General features: G+C 43.5%; 1 protein-coding gene across 1 annotated transcript; it reads left to right on the forward strand.

The window, feature by feature from the left end:
• Window positions 1-2,951: 2,951 nt before the first annotated feature.
• Window positions 2,952-8,315, forward strand: LOC115261534 (rho guanine nucleotide exchange factor 26-like). The gene is made up of 2 exons (XM_062857471.1): window positions 2,952-3,003; window positions 7,610-8,315. Exons 1-2 carry the CDS (start codon window positions 2,952-2,954, stop codon window positions 8,266-8,268), a joined length of 711 nt encoding a protein of 236 aa, XP_062713455.1. The 3' UTR covers window positions 8,269-8,315.
• Window positions 8,316-20,102: the final 11,787 nt, after the last annotated feature.

Raw genomic sequence — 20,102 nt, forward strand, 5'->3', positions numbered from 1 at the left:
ATACTATTTTCAGCTTGTTTTAGTTGATCATTTAATGCTTGCAAAATTGAGCATCATCACATATCTAGCAGGTTGCAGACACACGAACATACAACTTCATGTATATGATTGCTATGAATTCTCACTATAGTTTTATTTATGTACCGGTATACTCCACGATCTACATACCTGTATGTTTATGGGAAAATGGAATACTGGGATAATCCTGATTCTATAACTTTTTTGAGAGGTTTTCACGTAATAAATGTTACTCTATTTAAAATATAATAAAACTCTGGAACACGATCGCATATGATGTTGGATAGGATGCCAAAGTGGAGGCGATATACGCACACTTTACAGGTGGTTAAATGGAAGCAGGTACACATATGGCCTCCACTTTAGCATCCTATTCAACATCATATAAGACTTGGTGTTAGCTGGGTATACACTAATTCTAATACATGACTGTGTAGATGCTGGCGTAGAATAGCACTGCAGGTCACCTGCTCCGGGAGTAGGGTAAGTGTTACAATTATAACTATAGTACCTGTTGTGGTGATATTGCAATGTTTGTGAAACTGGCTATACTCATGTCGCTACTCTGAAACTGTAGTGATAAGTTTAGTGTTGGTTGAGGAGGTAGGTAGTTCACAGTGCAAATAGTGAGATACCAAACTGTATGTTAGTTAATTATAAATGTAAGCAAGAATGAATTTAAATAAGGTACACCGGGGCAAGTTGAAACGGGTGGGGCAAGATGAAACAGCGGGTTAACATGATGTTTTCTAATGATGATAAGTAGTTTGATCGCCATAACACATAGTTTTTGATTCAAACCATCATTAAGCAAATGATAAATTTCCAAATTGTATTGAAATCTATTTCAAAACTACGTGTTTCATCTTGCCCCACCCGTTTCAACTTGCCCCGGTGTACCTTAAAATAAACTATATTTCAGCATTGAAGCTGCTATAACGGAAGCTGCTCTCGATGGTTGGTTTATCATGCCGAAAGTGAATGTCCTCCCCAACAGTACCAATTATTCGCCATAGTTGATTTTCACCCTTCAACGATGTACCTAAATCACAAGAAAAAAAAAATTGTGAACAACCCATCACTTTCACAAAAGATGGTTGCACTCATTAAAACTCCACATTTTGCTCAAATTATGGTAGAAATAAATCATTTTCCTTAACCTTCCAGGACGCGCGCCATCAAACAACCAAAACTACACCGCGCTCGCGTTGTATACGAAAAGCGAGGTTTATTGGTAGTGTTGTACTTTTTACAACAGCGCGCGCGCTGAAGGGTTAAAATTTTGCCCTCTTTGCATCCTTTTTTGCCATAATGTACCAGTTATGACTAATCCCATAAGGAATGCATGCAAATAGTGTGGAAAGGAACTGAAGTTCTTTAAGGTCCCATTAGGCATAACAAATATTTGGCCAAACAAGCCCAACAAAACGTGAATCATAGCAACCTTGGATGAATGTCGGACTTCAATTGCAAATATTTGGCATAATGACAAACAGTGTAATGGCCTCTTAACTGATACAGGGTTCCTATCATTGGCAGTTTGGCACACGCTGCAATAAATACTAAAAGTAGTTTTGGCTCCGTTTCTATATTTTTCCTGTAAAGTATGGAAACTAAACTATCTTTTAACACATTGAAGACATTCGTTGGACTTATCGTTATTTTTGTACACATAGTTTTCCTTAGGTAGTGCCATAATTGGTACAGGCACCCTATAAGTTCGTCAAACAGGGAACCCCAATCGTAGGTGTCAAGCGACCCATGCTGAGGTATGAATGATTTAGGGGGTTTGAAAGATGCCCGATCATATACGAAGCTCATTACGTGGATAGATCTCATTTTCGTGATAGTACTGAATCAGATCTACCATATCGAACCCTGGTGACATCCTCTTAGTTTTGATGAAATTATGGAGCGAGATTTTTAATAAGAACTAAGGAAATTATTTAAAATCTTATATTAAGATAAACAACCCTATAGATCATATTTTAGAAAACTAATTGAAGCACAACTGACTTACGCAGCTATTTGCGCATTGGCGAATCTAGCTTTTTATTTTTTCTTGCTCACTCTCCTAAACAAACACGAGAAAGAGAAGGATGGAAAGGGGTGCCGCGGTACCCCTTTGCATCCCTCTCTTTCATGTGTTTGTTTAGGAGAGTGAGCAAGAAATAAGAAAAAGCTAGATTCGTCAATGTATTTGCGATGTTCAGTGATTCTCCTTATGAGTTTCTGTAGCTACCAGATGGTTTATGTGTTCATATTGCTCTAGTTTCCGTTCTATAGTCCCCTGAAGTCAAGGCATGACTATAGTTAGGTCATCAAATATTCTCGAGAATAGTTATCTCATTAAGGACAAACAGAGCTGAAAAAGCAATAAGTATCCTTGCTCACTCGTGATAAACATTGAGTAGCATTTTCGTTTTTGAGCATTTTGTGGATGACGAGATCAGTGCTCTCAAAAACGCGAGTCAAAAATGCACCTGGACGCGCTCCCATTTCACCTTAATATCTGGTCGGCATTAAGTCAGACCCGACCATCTGTTTTTGAATGTCGTTGGAAAAATATCCTGCAAGCACTTGGGATATAAAATCAAGCGCATTATTTCTTAAAATAGTTTAGTTCTTTTATGTAAAGAAACATCTGCATCAAAAAATAATCAGAATAGAATGCATTTAGACGCTGTACAAAGTGTAAGCGCAGCCGTCAATTGGAATCGCTCACGCAGTGCCCTAGTGGACAAAAAGGCTGTAAATTAGGTTAATTGGTTGAAGAATAAAAATCTGCATCAAAATAACGTCGAAAAATTACATTGCCACAAGCATTTGTATATTTTCTAAACATATTGTGTTCAGTCCGTCACTTCAAATAACGACATTAACTTATAATATCCTGTTCCTATGTAAAGTTGCTTACGTTTTGCATTTAGAATATGAGTGTGGCTCACGAAAACGGTGCCATTCAATGGGAAGAAGCTGTTTTACGTAATACACTCCCGTGCAAAAGTTTGGGGTCACCCCCTCAAAAACATGGAAATGTTTTTCGGTCATATCTCAGTCATTTTTCCTTTAATCCACTCGTTTTCAGACTTTATCAAAAGATAAAGAGTTAAATTTGATTCGTAGGTACTTTTCACAAATTATATATGAAATTTTTAGTACAAAAAGTTTACCTAAACTTACATGATTTTCCTAAATCTGCCCGAAAAATTGTTTTCTGTGAAATTCATAATTGGGTCAACCAAATTTTAAAATTAAAGTTGCATTAGAACCCTATTTCTATCCTCTTTGAGAGCCATACATAAGATTTTAGCGAAAAAAATCATAACATAATTTAAATTAGGTTTACAAGTCACCGTGCAAAAGTTTGGGGTCACCCCTTAGTATGCTGCATCGTTTAAAAGTTTGGGGTCACCTTTCAAATGAAGTCTGAGTCAGATTTTTATTCAAATCGTCAATTTTTTTTTGGTGCAACTCCAATTCCTTCTATGAAAGTTGAATGGAAAGATACAGAAATGGTTATGAAATGTTCCTAAACTAAGTTCTAGACTATTATCGAACACAATGGTGCTCAGAAGACGAAAAGAATTCAAAGAAGGGAAATTTAAGCATAGGGCACATACCTAGAAAATATCATGTAATTTTAAGTGTCCTGAACCTGACATATACGAGCATCTTCAAAAACACAAATTTAGAGTTTGAAACATGTAAATTTACGTCATTCAAGACACCCCAAAATAAAACTTATTTTTTCTTAGCATCTAGCAATCGCTAGAACCGATTTGACAGATAAAACATGGAAAAGTAATATTTTGTCATGCATGGATTCGAACACCGGATCTGCTGATCGTGAGCCACATCTCTTAGCTCTTGGCTATTTCACCCAGTTAGAAGGTGGCTGATGAACGTGATACTGATTCTACGTTTCTGGTGAAACGGATTTGTTGACGTGTAATGCAACCAACCAGTACTTACATGATGCGCGTAAAATTGAGTCCAATTTATGATTCAGTCTTGAAAACGTTTACGTTCTTTGGTGATTCCGTTTCGTGCAAATTTCAGAATTTCTAAGTGTGCAGTTAATATTTTAATGATAATAATGTTCACGACTATAATCTACTCGGATGAAATACGTTTAGTTAAAGAACGAACAATTATCGACGAAAATTAAATCGGGTAAACGAAACACCAAAAACGTGAGAATGCATCATTTATATGTAAATACGCTGTTCTTTTTAAAACAATGCACAGTAGGCCTGTCCAGCTTCTCAAAAATGTTCTCTGATTCTCAAGTCCACCCCCATATTTTGATTGGCATCCTTAAAGAAGTAACTGGTCAAAATTTCAGCCAAATCCATTGAAATTAAGGGGTGCATCAAACAAATTTTGTGTTTTTCGCCTATTTTTGAACTTTAAAAAATTATAACTACAGTAAAACTTGTCAAAACTTAATTCTTTTGGAAGAAATTAGCTATACTTGTTTGCTACAACTTCTCCAAACAACGTGTGCCAATAACATTGAAGGGAACATGTGTAATTATCACATTTGAGGGGGTTAGAAGCAAAGGGGTGTAAGTGACAAAAACCTACTTTCGAGTAAATGAGGTTTAAAGTTTTTGACCAATTTTTCATCCCATACAAAATGTATAGGGCTTCAAAATAAACCCAATTTTCTCTGATTTATTGTATTTTTTCCAATCATCGTAGAGACATTCTTAAAAAAGTTCCTGAAAGCTTGAAATCTGAAGAATTTTATGATATGCTCAGCTCAAAATCGACAAAATGGTCACTTACACCCCTTTGATTCTGGGCCCCTCATTTGTTATCAGAAAAACCTTAAAAAGTTGATTTTTTGATAGATTTCGTTCTGGAACACCCTAATATACGTAATAAGTTTAATTTTTCAAAACGGCATCATATTCTCCAATGTTTTTTGGTTATTTGCTTCTTTGACACCAATGCCGGAAAAGTTGAGCAAAAATTACTAAAATTCGTGAAAGCCAAATGTGACCTGACAACTAGCATTTCGGGTGCAATCACGCTTTGGCTCGCAAAAAGTGGCATCGCGTCAGCACTGATATGATAGCGAACACCTGTCATCATGATTGTTTGTTATCACCCGTGGTAGGGGGTAGCCAAGGCAAACTACAAGGAAGCAAAGCTACTACGTTCAGTATAATTTCTCGCCACAGCGTGATTGCCTCCAAAAAGCTAGTTTTCAGGCCACATTTGGCTTTCCAGAATCTTAATATTTTTTGCTTAACTCCTACAGCATTGGTGTCAAAGAAGCAAATAACCAAAAAACATGAGAGAATATGATGCCGTTTGAAAATTTCAAACTTATTACGTATATTAGGGTGTTCCAGAACAAAATCAATCAAAAAATCAACTTTTCAAGGTTTTTCTGATTACAAATGTGATAATTACACATGTTTCCTTCAATTTTATTGGCACACGTTGTTGGGAGAAGTTGTACCAAACAAGTATAGCTTTCAATTTCTGCCAAAAGAATTAAGTTTTGACATGTTTTAGTGTAGTTATGATTTTTTGAAGTTCAAATATAGTCGAAAAACACAAAATTGATTTGATGCACCCCTTAATTTCAATGGATTTGGCTGAAATTTTGACCAGTTACTTCTTTTAGGATGCCAATCAAAATATGGGGGTGGACTTGAGAATCAGCGAACATTTTTGAAAAGGTGGACAGGCCTAATGCACAGTGGTTCCATTTGTTCAGGGAAGCGGTCATAAATCATTTTCTTCGTTTTTTTTCAAGGGCAGAATCAATTTTAACCCTCTAATACCCAAATTTTTGATTTTGATCTTAATATCATTTTTCGTCATCTAAAATCGATTTAAACATGTTTTGGAAGATGATTCTTTTTAATTCTCGATTTCGTGAATTTCAGTTTTTGATTTTTCTAATTTTTATTTTTGAACATCCCCACACTTTTATATTTTTCCTGGAAGCTAATTTGGGGCACGGATTTTTTGAGATGGAAACATTTTGAGTTTTTATGATTATAGTTGAAATATTATTATTTTAACTTTTTTTTCGCAGAAAAATTTATTTTCCGTGTAACTTTAAGGAAAATAATTTTAGAGTGTATTCGATTCCCTTAAACTATTAAACAAGGATAGAATGATTTGGGGAAAATTTAAAATATTGTAATTGTAGCGATTCAATACAAAATAGATATTTATATGGATGCATACTACCAATAAACAAATCGCTTTCGCTCTTCGTACATATGTACACCAGAGATGGTTATATTTGCGGTTTAAGGGAAGATGATATAGATCGATGAGATTAGATTTGAACCTTATGACAATCAAGTTGCCGGGTCATTAATTGGCTCGGTAGCTTAGTTGGTAAAGCACTTGTCTAGCGAATAAGGGTCGTGAGTTCAAATCTCACCTGAGCTGTGGTTTTTTTTCCCAATTTAACCAATAATTTACCCATCTGCACATATGTACGTTGAGTTATTTGAAATTCATGATCTTTTTGTGTTATCGTAATCCTACACCATCTGATTGGAATTTTATGCAGCTTCCGTTGAGAGCCAGGCTAAAAGACGTGCTTGGTGGTTCAGTGGTCTCCGCTTCTGATTCGTATGCAGAATGTCTTGGGTTCAATCCCTAGCCCGTCCCTTTTCTCCTACTTTGTATCTTTCTATGCACTTTCTCCCTCCTCTCTTCATATATTTACAAGTCATGAATATACATACTAATGTTCGTTCATAGCCATGTCAACACTTCGACATCCGCATGAATTAGTGCAGACGCAGAGGTATATTCGGTCTGCTATGGTTACAAACGAGTGCAATCATCTTTTCCTTCCCTTTCCCCACATTGATCAGCAACCTTGCGTGACAGGCGCCATTGTCGCCTAAACATACAAGATCACCAACACTTCAACACTGAAGATACCTGCTAGCCCCGGCAGATATTTCCTTGATTACTTTAATATTCACGGTCAATGTCATCGACTATCTTCAAAAAATGCCTATTGATATTCATGATGAATACACAGCGAAACAAAAATAAACTTTTTGTCTGTTTCAAAAGCAAATTTATGTGTCTCTGACAGATTTTGGGTCGCTGAAACCGGGCTCACATTTGCTCTAGCATGTCACAACTTTTAGCTATACTCCAATTTATAAGGCACATCACACATTTAGATTTTGGACTTTTTTTACTGCAAGCCATGAAGTATGGCAATAATATTTTTAACCAAACAAAGTGTAAATTGATCATTTAACATCCAAATTAACAATTTATGCAAAATATTTTGTTTTATCAAATTACATAGTTTTAAACATTTTAATTTGGGTACTGAACTTGCATGCAAGTTTTGGAGGCTTACTTGTATGACATATATTGACCTACCATAAAATGCTAAAAATTATAAAATTTTATTTGGTAAAACGAAATATTTGGCATAAATCGTTAATTTAGATGTTAATTGACCAATATGCACATTGATTGGTTTAAGAAATTATTCCCATGCTTCATGGCTTGCAGTCAAAAAAGGCCCAAAATCACACATTGGGTTTATAGGTTTAACTGGTGCACTTGCTCTGGCGCGGAGACGACGCCAAGCTCACCTTCGGCAAGAAGTTCAGCAAGAACAACATCTACGCTTTCCTGTTTACCGATCTGATTGTGCTGACCAAGAAGAAGGGTGACGAAACCTTCCTAGTCACGGACTACTGTCCACGGGCCCTGCTGACGGTCAACTACGGCGACATTGTGCCCCAGCTGCCGACCAAGGAGATGCAGGCCATCGGGAAGCACCTGATCATCATGACGCTGCTGGAGAACCACGAGGGAAAGACTATCGAGATGATCATCAGTTGCCCCTCAGAAACGGAACGGGAACGGTGGCTCAAGGTGACCGAGCCCCTATCGTCGGAAAACCCGGACGAAAAGATTTACGAACAGTGGGACTGTCCCCAGTTGGTTGCGATTCATCCCTACCAGGCACTGCAACCGGACGAACTCGATCTGGACATCACGGAAGTGGTCAACGTGCATCGGAAAATGGCTGATGACAGTGATGACGGTTGGTACGAAGGCGAACGGATCCGGGACGGTGCGGTCGTCGGATGGTTCCCCAGCAACTACACCAAGGAGATCCCGTCGGCGCACGTCCGGGCCAAGCACATCAAACAGCGCAACGTGCTCCTCTCGTACACGTCCAAGTATATCGATACGACGACGCGGACCCTGCAGCACAGTAAAAAGTGAAGCAGCCGAACAAGTGGCAACTTAACTGCATGCAATTATTAGTTTTTATGCGTTTTTGAAAGCGATCGTAGAGAAATTAGTTAGAACCTAAAAGTCTACGTAGTTAGCCTCTGTTAGTTAGGTATACCTCCTGTTTGTTTAATTTCTGTCTGTAATTACTGTCTGTAATTCTGACTCCGATGTAAAAATTTGTTGAATGCTTTGTTTGAGTGTGCGTTTTTTTGTGTTGTAAATCTTAAAAGTGTTTAAATTATTACGCTATTGAATCGCTAACCGTCTCCACTTGTAAACTGAATAGATAGTGTACCCCCCGATAGTTAGACCTTTTTTCTGTGTATGTATTATAGGACGAATCCGTGTAGAAAACTAAATCTGTGTATAACTGAGTATGTTTTGAGCAATAGCTGGAGTGCGATGATTGTATGTCGACTTGCAAAGTATTATAAATAAAAGTAAAAGTAAAAGTAATAGCTTAAAATTGTGACGTGCTAGAGCAAATCTGAGCCCGGATTCGGATTCAGCGACCCAAAATCTGCCAGAGACACATAAGTTTGTTTTTGAGACAAAAAAATGTTTCGCTGATATATCAATAGGCATTTTTCGAAGGTAGTCAATGACATTTACCTCACTTTTCCCCAAGAATAAACTACCGTTCTACGCCCAATTGTCCCATGTTATATGGGAATCCCATATAACATGGGACAACTATACATAGAACGGTAGTAAACAGCGGTTTCGATTCCCGTTCCGGTCAGAAACTTGTCTTGACTACCCTGGACATAGTGTATCATTGTACTTGCCTCACAATATACAAATTCATGCAATGGCAAACAAAGAAAGCCCTTCAATTAATAACTGTGGCAGTGCACAAAGAACACTAATTTGAAGAGAAGCATGCCAAGTTCCAGTGGGAACGTAAAGCCAGAAAGAAAAAGAAGAAGATCTACAGAAATTCATTCGGACTGACCGAAAAGTTTCTCGAGGAAAACTCCTGGAGTTTCAATTTTTGTAGACCCAACTAACATTATATGTGAATGTAAACGTCGAAAAGGCTAATCAACGAAATTTTAGATGTGATTGATTATCAATGCTTCCACTTTTTAAACAATAGTTATCATGTGGGTTTGCCTAATGAGGTCACAGTCATGTTTTTCAAGTTAATGCAACATATTTATCTAATTTCATTTGCCTTGAGTTCGAGGAAAATTGATAATTACAAAGCTTAAATGGGTTATCATCACAAAAATGAAGGAAAAATTATGCAAACTAACATGTATGAATTGATTTGATTTTTAAACTTTATTACTAAGGCTGACACAAATTTCGATTTTTTTCGGTTTATGACATGAATGGGTGACAAAACGTCGAATGCCAAAACGTCGAATGCCTGAACGTCGAATGCCAAAACGTCGAAAGGACAAAACGTCGAAGGGACAAAACGTCGAAAGGACAAAACGTCGAAAAAGGTGTATGTGTTCACAGTTCAGCGTGGATTTTTTTGGAAATTTTGTGTGAATTCAAATCGATCCTGTTGGTAGCCTGAGAGGGGTGGTGATACGGTAGATCCACCAAGATGGCAGGATGACGAACTGATTGATGGGGACACACGAACATTGTCTCGTTATCTGGGGTCACTGCCCGAACGCTGAAGGTCAGTGACTCATTTTGCGCTCTATAATGCTTCAGTTAAAACCAATAGCTGAGTAAAGATTATTGCGAGGATACTTAGCATTGTTGTACTAGTACCATATTCTGTGAATACCGGATGAATTACGGAGAAGGACAGCTAGTCAAAACCCCGCTATTTCAAGTAGAACTCCGGTTCTGATTGAGGAAGACATTCCCTCCCACCTCTTACGTTGGGATTAAAAGTACAGGCAAGAACTGCACCCGCAAAAACATGGCACCCTGGTACCTGGTAAACTTAAATGGTCATTTGTTTGCCATTTTTTTCACAAATATCTTGGGTTGATTCGATTCAGAAAGTCACCCTCTATTGAGAGGGGGAACTAGTTTGGTCACCGTGGATTACCGGAAAATCCGGATTTCGGTGCAGATTCTTAATGCCCGATGCCAAAATGTCCCATTTCATTATGGCGCATATATTCGCGCAACAACGCATGCATGCAGATGCGTCACCAAGTCCTAGGGCAGCACCTTGGTCAGGACGCACATAAGATTTGATGACACATCCAAGGTTAGTTCCTTTTTGGCTCGCGTTTAGTTCAAATGCAACACTAGGTGCCAGTAGAAGGGGCCTCAAAGAAGTAAGAAAAGAAAAGCCGGGAAAGTTCGGGAATAAATAATTTTACACTTAACGCGACGTGATGTGAGTTTTTTATATACGACAGTGTGAATATTCCCTACCCACGAAGAACTGGTCAAGGAACATGCCGACCCTGAGGTGTTGTTTCAGGGAGCATCAGGAAGGCTTCCCACTGAACTAGTTGGCAGATACAAGTGAAAGAATGAGTATCCTTTAAAAGAATAAAGAACTCACTATTTGCTTAGATTACTCGTTTTCGACGTTTTGTCCTTTCGACGTTTTGTCCCTTTCGACGTTTTGGCATTCGACCTTTTGGCATTCGACGTTTTGGCATTCGACGTTTTGTCTTTCGACGTTTTGTCCCTAAGCCTCATAAACCACACCCCCCCCCTACCCCCACTTAAAATTTTGGTCGAAATTTAGCATTTTATGGCAGGACACAAATAAACTATATATGAAATTTTAGAAGTTCAAGGCGAAATTAAAGTCGCCCAGAAAATTTCATAACAAATCCGATGAGTTTAACGATTTTGTCCAATTGTTTGGGTATTTTTTCATCAAACACATTTATTATTTAAGCAATACATATCAATAATAAGTTATTTATCCATTAATTTAAAACCCTTCAGAATGTTTATTGTAATTTATGGATATCATAGCTTTCATACTTTATTTTGATCTGGCTGTTTCCAGAAAGAAATATTTGATCATAGCAGGATCAGAATTTGATATAATTTGCTCTATTTTAGCGTTCTGTCTTATTGTTTGCTACCTATGAACGTTTTGTTTCAGGAGAATTCAGGTAAATCTACCATTTCATATACGAGGATTCAGGTAAATGTATAATTTTCCTTTTCTATTTCAGATTTGAAATCGTATACCCGACAAGGACTAAATTGAGAAAGGAACCAGCCGTGCACCTAAACGTTGACCAAACGTTTTCTTTGAATTTTACCCTTCCACTAACACCCAAATTCCCGTGACGCCTAGGCCTGAAAGAATGTAGAGGTCTCTATGTACTTTCATAGGTGTCCAACTAATCTTCCTTCTCCATCCCTCAGCTGTCGCAAGGACGTGGCCAGGACAGCACTCGACCGTTGGAGGATTGCGTCAATCTTGTCTAAGAGTAAGAGATTAGTCCCAAATCTTTGTACTTTGGTAACGGACAGGAAGGATGCAACCCTCATAACAGCGATCCAGGGCTGTACCACCTACGAATTTGTGCGACTTGCTTAATGCTAATGCTAATGCTAATGCTAATGTAGCGATTCAATACAAAATAAACAATGACCAGAAATAGCATGTTATGACTAAAAAAGGATATTCCAGTACGTTTTCATAAACATCACTTAAAAAATAATAACTTTGGACATTTTTTATTTATGATAATGAATTCATTTTCATTTATTTAGTTAACATCAAATTCATGATAATACTGAATCAACAATTTGCCGCCATAATACTCGATTTGCATTTGCATTGATTTAATGAAACAATCATTAAATAGCTTTATTTTGCACAAAAATCAGTAATCAAATATTTTTAATTATGATGAAGAGTGGGTCGAATTATATCAGTTTCTGCTAAGTAGGGCTCAGAGAAAACTTACGCGCCATACAAAAATATTTGGGTTCTCATACAAAACAAATCTGACATGGGGGGGGGGTCCGATAAATAGTGAAAATTCCCTTACGTATTTAATGGACAGCCCCAAACTAGACCACTTTCTCATTTTATGATACCCATTTATTCAAACTACACCAACTTGAAAAACAGAAACAATTTAAAAATAGCAAATGTGTAAATCAAAAAGTGGTAAACATGAATGGCTGCAGTCCAAAGAATGTCTTCAAAATGTTTAAATAGCTTCACGCAAATGCCGTGTTGTGTACATTTCGGGTTTAAACAAACATTCATTTCATTTCAGCAATCGACATGACATGTTTGCTTGAAGTGTTGGCATCGATTATGTTTAACGTGGTTTTCATCGCATCATCAGCATATACTTATATAGATATGGCTGAAGTATAATGGAGAAAAATCACATTGTGTGAACAGAGCGAGCGTCTATTTGCACATTGTTGTCATCGAGCGTTTTTTTTATCGATTGCGCGTATTGTGCAAATAAATCTGGAGAGGTAGCACTACCTCGGGGGTAGCTTCCAACGTTCAATATTTGAATCACAATTACGAACCGCTTTGTAGTACGAGAAAAAATACTGTTGATACTGCAAGTCCTTGAAAAAAAATCGAATTTTTTTAAGTTTTTAAATGCATATTGAGTCTGATATAGGTTTGTCGCCACATACCGAGAATAAACTTAACTGGTTGGATTGCAAGACAATCTGGAAAAACGTTGGGCTTAAACTGGATGGTAGCGTCTTATTGGAAACCCCATCGAACTGGGTCTGAATTTTCTAGTGAACATGATGTACAGTGTGTTAATGTGTTTTTTTTTTTCCTTCTAAACCATAGGGGGATAAATCTGCTCATCAGACACCCTAACAGGAAGGTTAGGGTAGTGTGGGGATGAGGCCGTCTTCTACGATGCCGGTAGAAGCCAGGACTACTCTCTCCTCGACCCACTAAAACACATTCCTATGGTCGCCAAACCCTACGTCTCTCCGGAACCACCAAGAAGGTATTGCTTCAGAGAGGGGCTAGTGCATATCGCACCCTCAAGGTTAGCTGCCGTAGCCTAGCAGCAACGAACATCGATGACTCGCACTGGAGAGTCCATCACGATAGCATGCTGGCGCTTAGCCAGTTTCCCGAGTGGTCCTCGCCACTCCCTTTGTCCTCGGAAGGCGGGCAGGGTCAACCCCGCCCGCGCCCTACTGTTGAGCGGACATCAAGAACTGATGCCCACATGCAACCCGATCTGACCTGCTGAAGGCAAGGGTATCACTACCCTTCAGGCCTTATCAGCTGCATCCGTAGGTTGCAGACAGCAGGGTCCCACCTACCCCGACCCTTGCCGGGGACCCCTTTCCAACCGCGGGCTCAGATCCAACCCAGTAGACTGACGCCACGACAGCACCGCTACCGGGACTTCCTCTCCGCGGCCACTTAATCGCTGTAAGGGTCGATCTCGACCGCAGGGCACCGGTATGACCTACGAAGCCGACTTCGAACCCCTGGACCACCTCTTGTACTGCATCTGGACTAGCCATTCTCCGAGTCCACGCGCCACCTCCTTTGTAGCTCCCAGACGATATGGGTGATAGCCGTTGAAACGGCATTCCAGCTAATCTCATCCCTACACATTCTCTGGACCAAGTTGTCCGGAGTTGTGTCCTCCCCGCATGTGGCAAGCATGCGGTCACGCATTGTGCGAAAACGCGGGCACACGAACAAAACGTGTTCCGCCGTTTCCTCTAAACCATTGCACACTGGGCATTCGGGAGAATCCGCATGCCCGAAACGGTGTAGATACTGTCGGAAGCAACCATGACCTGTAAGGACCTGTGTCAGGTGGAATGAAACTTCCCCATGGCGCCTATTAATCCAACTATCTACCCTCGGTATCAACCTATGGGTCCACCTTCCTTTGGTGGAACTGTCCCACGCGCGCTGCCATTTGACCATAGAGGCCATCCTGACAGTCTTGCGTATGCCTCTTGTGCCGCGCATTTCGAAGCACTCCATATCCTCACTGATAAGAATGCTGATGGGCACCATACCAGTAATGACACAGAGAGCGTCGTGTGACACGGTACGGTACGCGCTTGCAACCCTCAGACACATAAGCCTGTAAGTACTTTCCAGCTTCCGTCGGTAGCATTCAGTACTTAGCGCGGTACCCCACGCCGGGCCGCCATACCTAAGTATGGACGTAGCAACACTAGCCAGAAGCTTGCGCTTACTGGCGTACACCGCTGAGCTATTGGACATCATCCGGGACAGTGCCGCAATAGCTGTGGAGGCTCTTTTACAGGCATAATCGACGTGGCTACCGAAGGTAAGCTTATCGTCGATCATCACGCCCAAGTGCTTGACAGAGCGCTTCGACAGGATAATGCACTCTCCTACACTGATCTCCGTCTGCTGCGCCGACTGCATGTTGTTAACAACCGTCACCTCTGTCTTGTGGTGAGCCAGCTCCAGTTTTCTGGACCGCATCCACGCCTCCACAACCTTGATCGAGTGGTCGGTAGTCAACTTCACCTCCTCGATCGTTTCACCGTAGACTTCGAGCGTAATATCGTCGGCAAATCCGACAATCACCACTCCCACTGGGTACTCTAACCTCAACACCTCGTCGTACATGACATTCCATAACACCGGACCCAGGATGGAACCTTGCGGGACTCCTGAGGTTATGTGAAAGCACTTCCGACCCACCTCCGTGTCGTATACTAGTACGCGATTCTGGAAGTAGCTTCCGAGAATCTTGTACAAGTACTCCGGTATCCCCAGACGCAAGAGCGCATCAGCAATAGCAGCCCAACTGGCGCTATTAAATGCATTCCTTACATCCAGAGTCACTACCCCGCAAAAGCGAATTCCCCTCCTCTTAGGCTCGAGTGCTTTCTCGGCGGTTTTTGTAACCGACAAGATAGCGTCTACGGTGGACCTCCCCTTCCGGAAGCCATACTGGTTGCTCGAGAGACCATTTACGCCCTCAGTGAACTTCAACATTCTATTGAGGATGATCTTTTCGAGCACCTTCCCCGCCGTGTCAATCAAGCATATTGGTCTATATGCCGACGGGTCTCCGGGTGGTTTCCCCGCCTTTGGCAATAGTACCAGGCTCTGCCTCTTCCAAGCTTCTGGGAAAACTCCCTCGTCCAGGCATTTCTGCATAGCAGACCTGAACATCTCGGGAGCTTCTGCAATAGCTACTTTTAAGGCCAGGTTCGGAACTCCGTCCGGACCTGGGGCCTTACCTACGCTAAGGGACTTAGCTATCCCCGCAAGTTCCACATCGGTGACCATTTCCTCATCGCCAGCCCCAGTCCCCGGCTGTCCTACGAAAGGAGGCCAAGGACTAGGATCATGACGCGGAAAAAGTCCTCCAATGATCCCCTCCAACATCTCTGGAGATTGCTCTGTAGGAGCCATCACACCTCTCGTCTTGGCCATAACGATCCTGTAGGCATCACCCCACGGGTTCGTATTGGCACTCTGACAGAGACCCTCAAAGCAGGCCTTTTTGCTTGCTCTTATCTCGGTCTTGAGCGCGGCTTTTGCAGCGGCGAACACCACCCGCCGTTCGTTTCGCTCTTCCTCTGATCGTGCTCGCTGCATCCGCCGCCTAGCCCGTAGGCAGGCGCGGCGCAGGTCCGCAATCGCGTCGGTCCACCAGTAAGCCGGTGGCCTCCCATTTCTAGGGTGGACTCTCCTAGGCATGGTCGCATCACACGCACGTGAGAGCACCGCTACCAGCTCGTCGCCGTCTAAACCGAGTAAGTTTCGCTCACGGCGGAGCGCTTCCCTAAATACCTCTTCGTCGAAGTATGATGTCTTCCACCTACGAGGGCTTGGCCTTGGCCTAGCCGCCTCTTCTTCTATCCGCTGTCTGCTGTTGTTGTAGTCGATACTGTAGCGAACCGCCAGGTGGTCGCTGTGAGTGTAGCCATCATCTACTCTCCAGTTCGAACTACTTGTTGGGCCAGGACTACAAAAGGTCACGTCAATAATTGACTCCGCTCCATTTCGACTATAGGTACTCTTGGTACCGACGTTAGCCAAGTCGACATCTAAGATGGCCAGTGTTTCTAGCAAGATCTGACCCCGCTGGTTCGTGAAACGGCTTCCCCATTCCACAGCCCAGGCATTAAAGTCACCCGCTATTACCACCGGCCTTCGCCCTGTTAGCACGGTCGTTAAGCGGTCCAGCATCTGCGTGAACCGCTCGATCGGCCACCGCGGAGGCGCATAACAGCTACAGAAGAAGACCCCGTTTACTTTGGCGACCACGAAGCCCTCATAGGTAGTAGACACCAACTCCTGCACGGGGTATTTACCCGTCGTCCATATCGCCGCCATTTTCCTGGTCCCATCCGAGGCCCAGTTGCCGTTGCCGGCGGGTACTCGGTATGGGTCCGAAATGATGGCGATATCCGTCTCCCACTCAGAAACCGCCTGACAAAGCAGTTGCTGAGCCGCATCACAGTGGTTCAGGTTCAGCTGCGTTACCTGCACTATGATTTGTTGCTCACTGCGGCTTTCTTAAAGGCCGGGCACCCTGGACCACCCATCGCATGTCTGTTTTTCGAGGTTTTCCCGGTACAGATCATGCAGATGGGCGGACTCGTGCAGCTTTGGGCCTTATGACCTTCAGCGCCGCATCGCCTACACAGTTTGCGCCTGTCGGGGCCTTTGCAGTCCCACGACTTGTGTCCTGGTTCCAGACACCTGAAGCAAACCTCAGGTGGCTCGTGGAATGTCAGGTGACAAACACACCAGCCCACCTTAATACTCCCTACTTTAACGGACTTTTTAACATCCGCCACAGGTAGCTGAACCAGAGCTATCTGTGTCCCTGCTGGCCCCTTCCGCAGCCTGACGGCTGTGGCGGCCACCTGAACATCGCACTGTTGCCGCAGTGCCGTGACGAGCTCTTCCGCTTCGGTGATCTCGTCTAGGTCTTTGACCTTCAGAGTCGCCTCATGCGTAAGAGCCCTCACCTCCACTCCATCTCCAAGGACCTCTTCTGCCAGCCTCTTGTAGGCGGCGCCCTTGTGATCCTTCTGGCGCTTAAGCTCCAGGATCATTTCGCCCGTACGAGTACGTCTGATACTGCGTACGTCGGCTCCCAGACCCTCGAGCTTGGCGTCGCACCTCATCGCCTTCAAGACGTCCGAGTATTTCGACTGTTCGGTCTTGATGACGATAGCGTCACCTTTTTCGCGCCTGGCACCTGCCTTCCTACGCCTTGGCTTGGCGACCTGCACTTCTACCTGCGGATTTCCCTTCTTCTTCCTCTTCCGCTCTACCTTTGTCCAAGGAGGGTCCTCTCCTTGGATCGCCCTGCTCTGCGGCTGCTGAGGGCCCACCATTGGTCGCAACCCCTTGTTCCCATCATTCCGGGACGGGCCGGCCTTTTCAGGCCCACCCTTCCCAGCTTTCCGGGAACCCTGGCTGGGGTCCGACTTTCCAGCGTTACCACCGGCTTTCGGGGTTATTATACGCCTGGCCTTGCGGGCGCCGCCAGACAGCTCCTCACCTGACGGCTGCCTCGCCCGCTTCTGCGAATGCTTGTCGCTTTTGTCGCGAGCATTCGCTTCCACTCTCTTCGGACTACCCGCGAAGGAGAAGGCCTCCGTTTGCGTAAACTTAGACGCTTTCTCCTTTGCGGGTTCCGCCGCTGCTGCAGCCAGCAACGCAACCGCGTGCTCCTGCTTGGCATTATCGACAGACGCCCTAAGCCGAAGCAAGGCCGTTTTCAGGTCCTTGCTTATATTCGACTTAGTTGTCGCAAAGTCGATAATTTTGCCGAGCTGCTGCTCAGCTACCTCAAATGCGGGCCGTCCTTTTTCTGCAACTTGGCTGATGGCCCTCAGCAACCATGCTCCGTCCATGACCTCCGCCGGCTGGCTTGCCGTGGAGTGGACAGGAGCTCCCACGCTTGAGCTGCGTAAGCAGCTTCCAGCACCTGACTCCTCGCTTCTCCTTGTCGGAGACCTCATCAACCCGCTTCTTGCGAAGGGGTTGATCGCACCGCTACTTCCACCTAAATTATTTGATTTTGAATTCTTGCTCATTGTTCCCACGAGTTGCACGAGAAATAATGTCCACCACGCCAGAGCTCTGCATTAACGCGGTAAGGCACAGCATACTGTGGGGGGTGCCCAGGTACCCCACAGGCTCCGTTAAAGATCGAGCATCTTTTTCACCCCCTCGATCACTCATTCCTCGGCACGGGTCGCTTGACACCTTGAATTGGGGTTAGTAGTCCTATTCTTAGCCGGCAACTACGCGGCTGACTCGCAAGCGGGGGGGTGCGTCAGGCCCCAGGACATCCGTCCCTGCTGCCCAAGTGTGTTAATGTGTGAGAACTTCCGAGCGATCACCATTTTGAATGCCGCCTACAAAGTGCTATCCCAGATCATCTTCCGTCGTCTTTCACCTAAAGTAAATGAGTTCGTGGGAAGTTACCAAGCCGGTTTCATCGACGACCGGTCGACAACGGACCAGATCTTCACCGTACGGCAAATCCTCCAGAAATGCCGTGAATACCAGGTCCCAACGCATCACCTGTTCATCGACTTCAAAGCGGCATACGACAGTATCGACCGCACAGAGCTATCGAAAATTATGGACGAGAACAGCTTTCCCGGGAAGCTGACTAGACTGATAAGAGCAACGATGGACGGTGTGCAGAACAGCGTAAGGATTTCGGGTGAACTATCCAGTTCATTTTTTGAATCTCGACGGGGACTACGACAAGGTGATGGACTTTCCTGCCTACTATTCAACATCGCCCTGGAAGGTGTTATGCGACGAGCCGGGCTCAACAGCCGGGGTACGATCTTCACGAAATCCAGCCAATTTGTATGTTTTGCGGATGACATGGATATTATTGCTAGGACATTTGGAACGGTGGCAGAACAGTACACCCACCTGAAACGTGAAGCAGCAAAGGTCGGACTGGTGGGGAATGCGGCTAAGACAAAGTACATGCTGGTAGGTGGGACTGAGCGAGACAGGACAAGCCTTGGCAGCAATGTTACGATAGACGGGGATACTTTCGAGGTGGTAGAAGAATTCGTCTACCTCGGTTCCTTGCTAACGGCTGACAATAACGTGAGCCGTGAAATACGAAGGCGCATCATCAGTGGAAGTCGTGCCTATTATGGGCTCCAGAAGAAACTGCGGTCAAAAAAGATTCACCCCCGCACCAAATGTACCATGTACAAGACGTTAATAAGACCGGTGGTTCTCTACGGGCACGAGACATGGACGATGCTCGAGGAGGACATGCAAGCACTCGGAGTTTTCGAGCGACGGGTGCTAAGGACGATCTTCGGCGGCGTGCAGGAGAACGGTGTGTGGCGGAGAAGGATGAACCACGAGCTCGCTGCACTTTATGGCGAACCCAGCATCCAGAAGGTAGCCAAAGCCGGAAGGATACGGTGGGCAGGGCATGTTGCAAGAATGCCCGACAACAACCCTGCAAAGTTGGTGTTTGCTAACCATCCGGTTGGTACAAGAAGGCGTGGAGCGCAGAGAGCACGATGGGCGGACCAGGTGGAGCGTGATCTGGCGAGTGTTGGGCGTGACCGACGTTGGAGAGCTGCAGCTGCAAATCGAGTATTATGGCGGCAAATTGTTGATTCAGTATTATCATGAATTTGATGTTAACTAAATAAATGAATGAATGATGTACAGTGCAGATTAGCACTTACTGGTTGTCACGTATGATGATGACAAATCAGTTGATAGTTAACCACTTGCGGTAATTGTGGATGACCGGTGCGGTACACGTACAGTGCAGTGGATTCAATCATTTGAATTCCCTCGGGGAAGTACTGCACAGGGAACAGGACGCGGTGATTAATCATTGATGATTGAGTGGAGGGCATAAAAAATAAAACTACATTGCATTGCGATTCAGGTCATC

Source organism: Aedes albopictus, chromosome 3 (genome assembly GCF_035046485.1).
Source record: "Aedes albopictus strain Foshan chromosome 3, AalbF5, whole genome shotgun sequence".
NCBI lineage: Eukaryota > Metazoa > Arthropoda > Insecta > Diptera > Culicidae > Aedes > Aedes albopictus.

Excerpts from the sequence above, each read along its gene's own strand:
- LOC115261534 (XM_062857471.1), top strand. The coding sequence starts at position 2,952 with ATGAGTGTGGCTCACGAAAACGGTGCCATTCAATGGGAAGAAGCTGTT. Across the intron at positions 3,004-7,609 it reads ATGGGAAGAAGCTGTTTTAC|ACGACGCCAAGCTCACCTTC; the intron begins GTAATACACTCC and ends TCTGGCGCGGAG.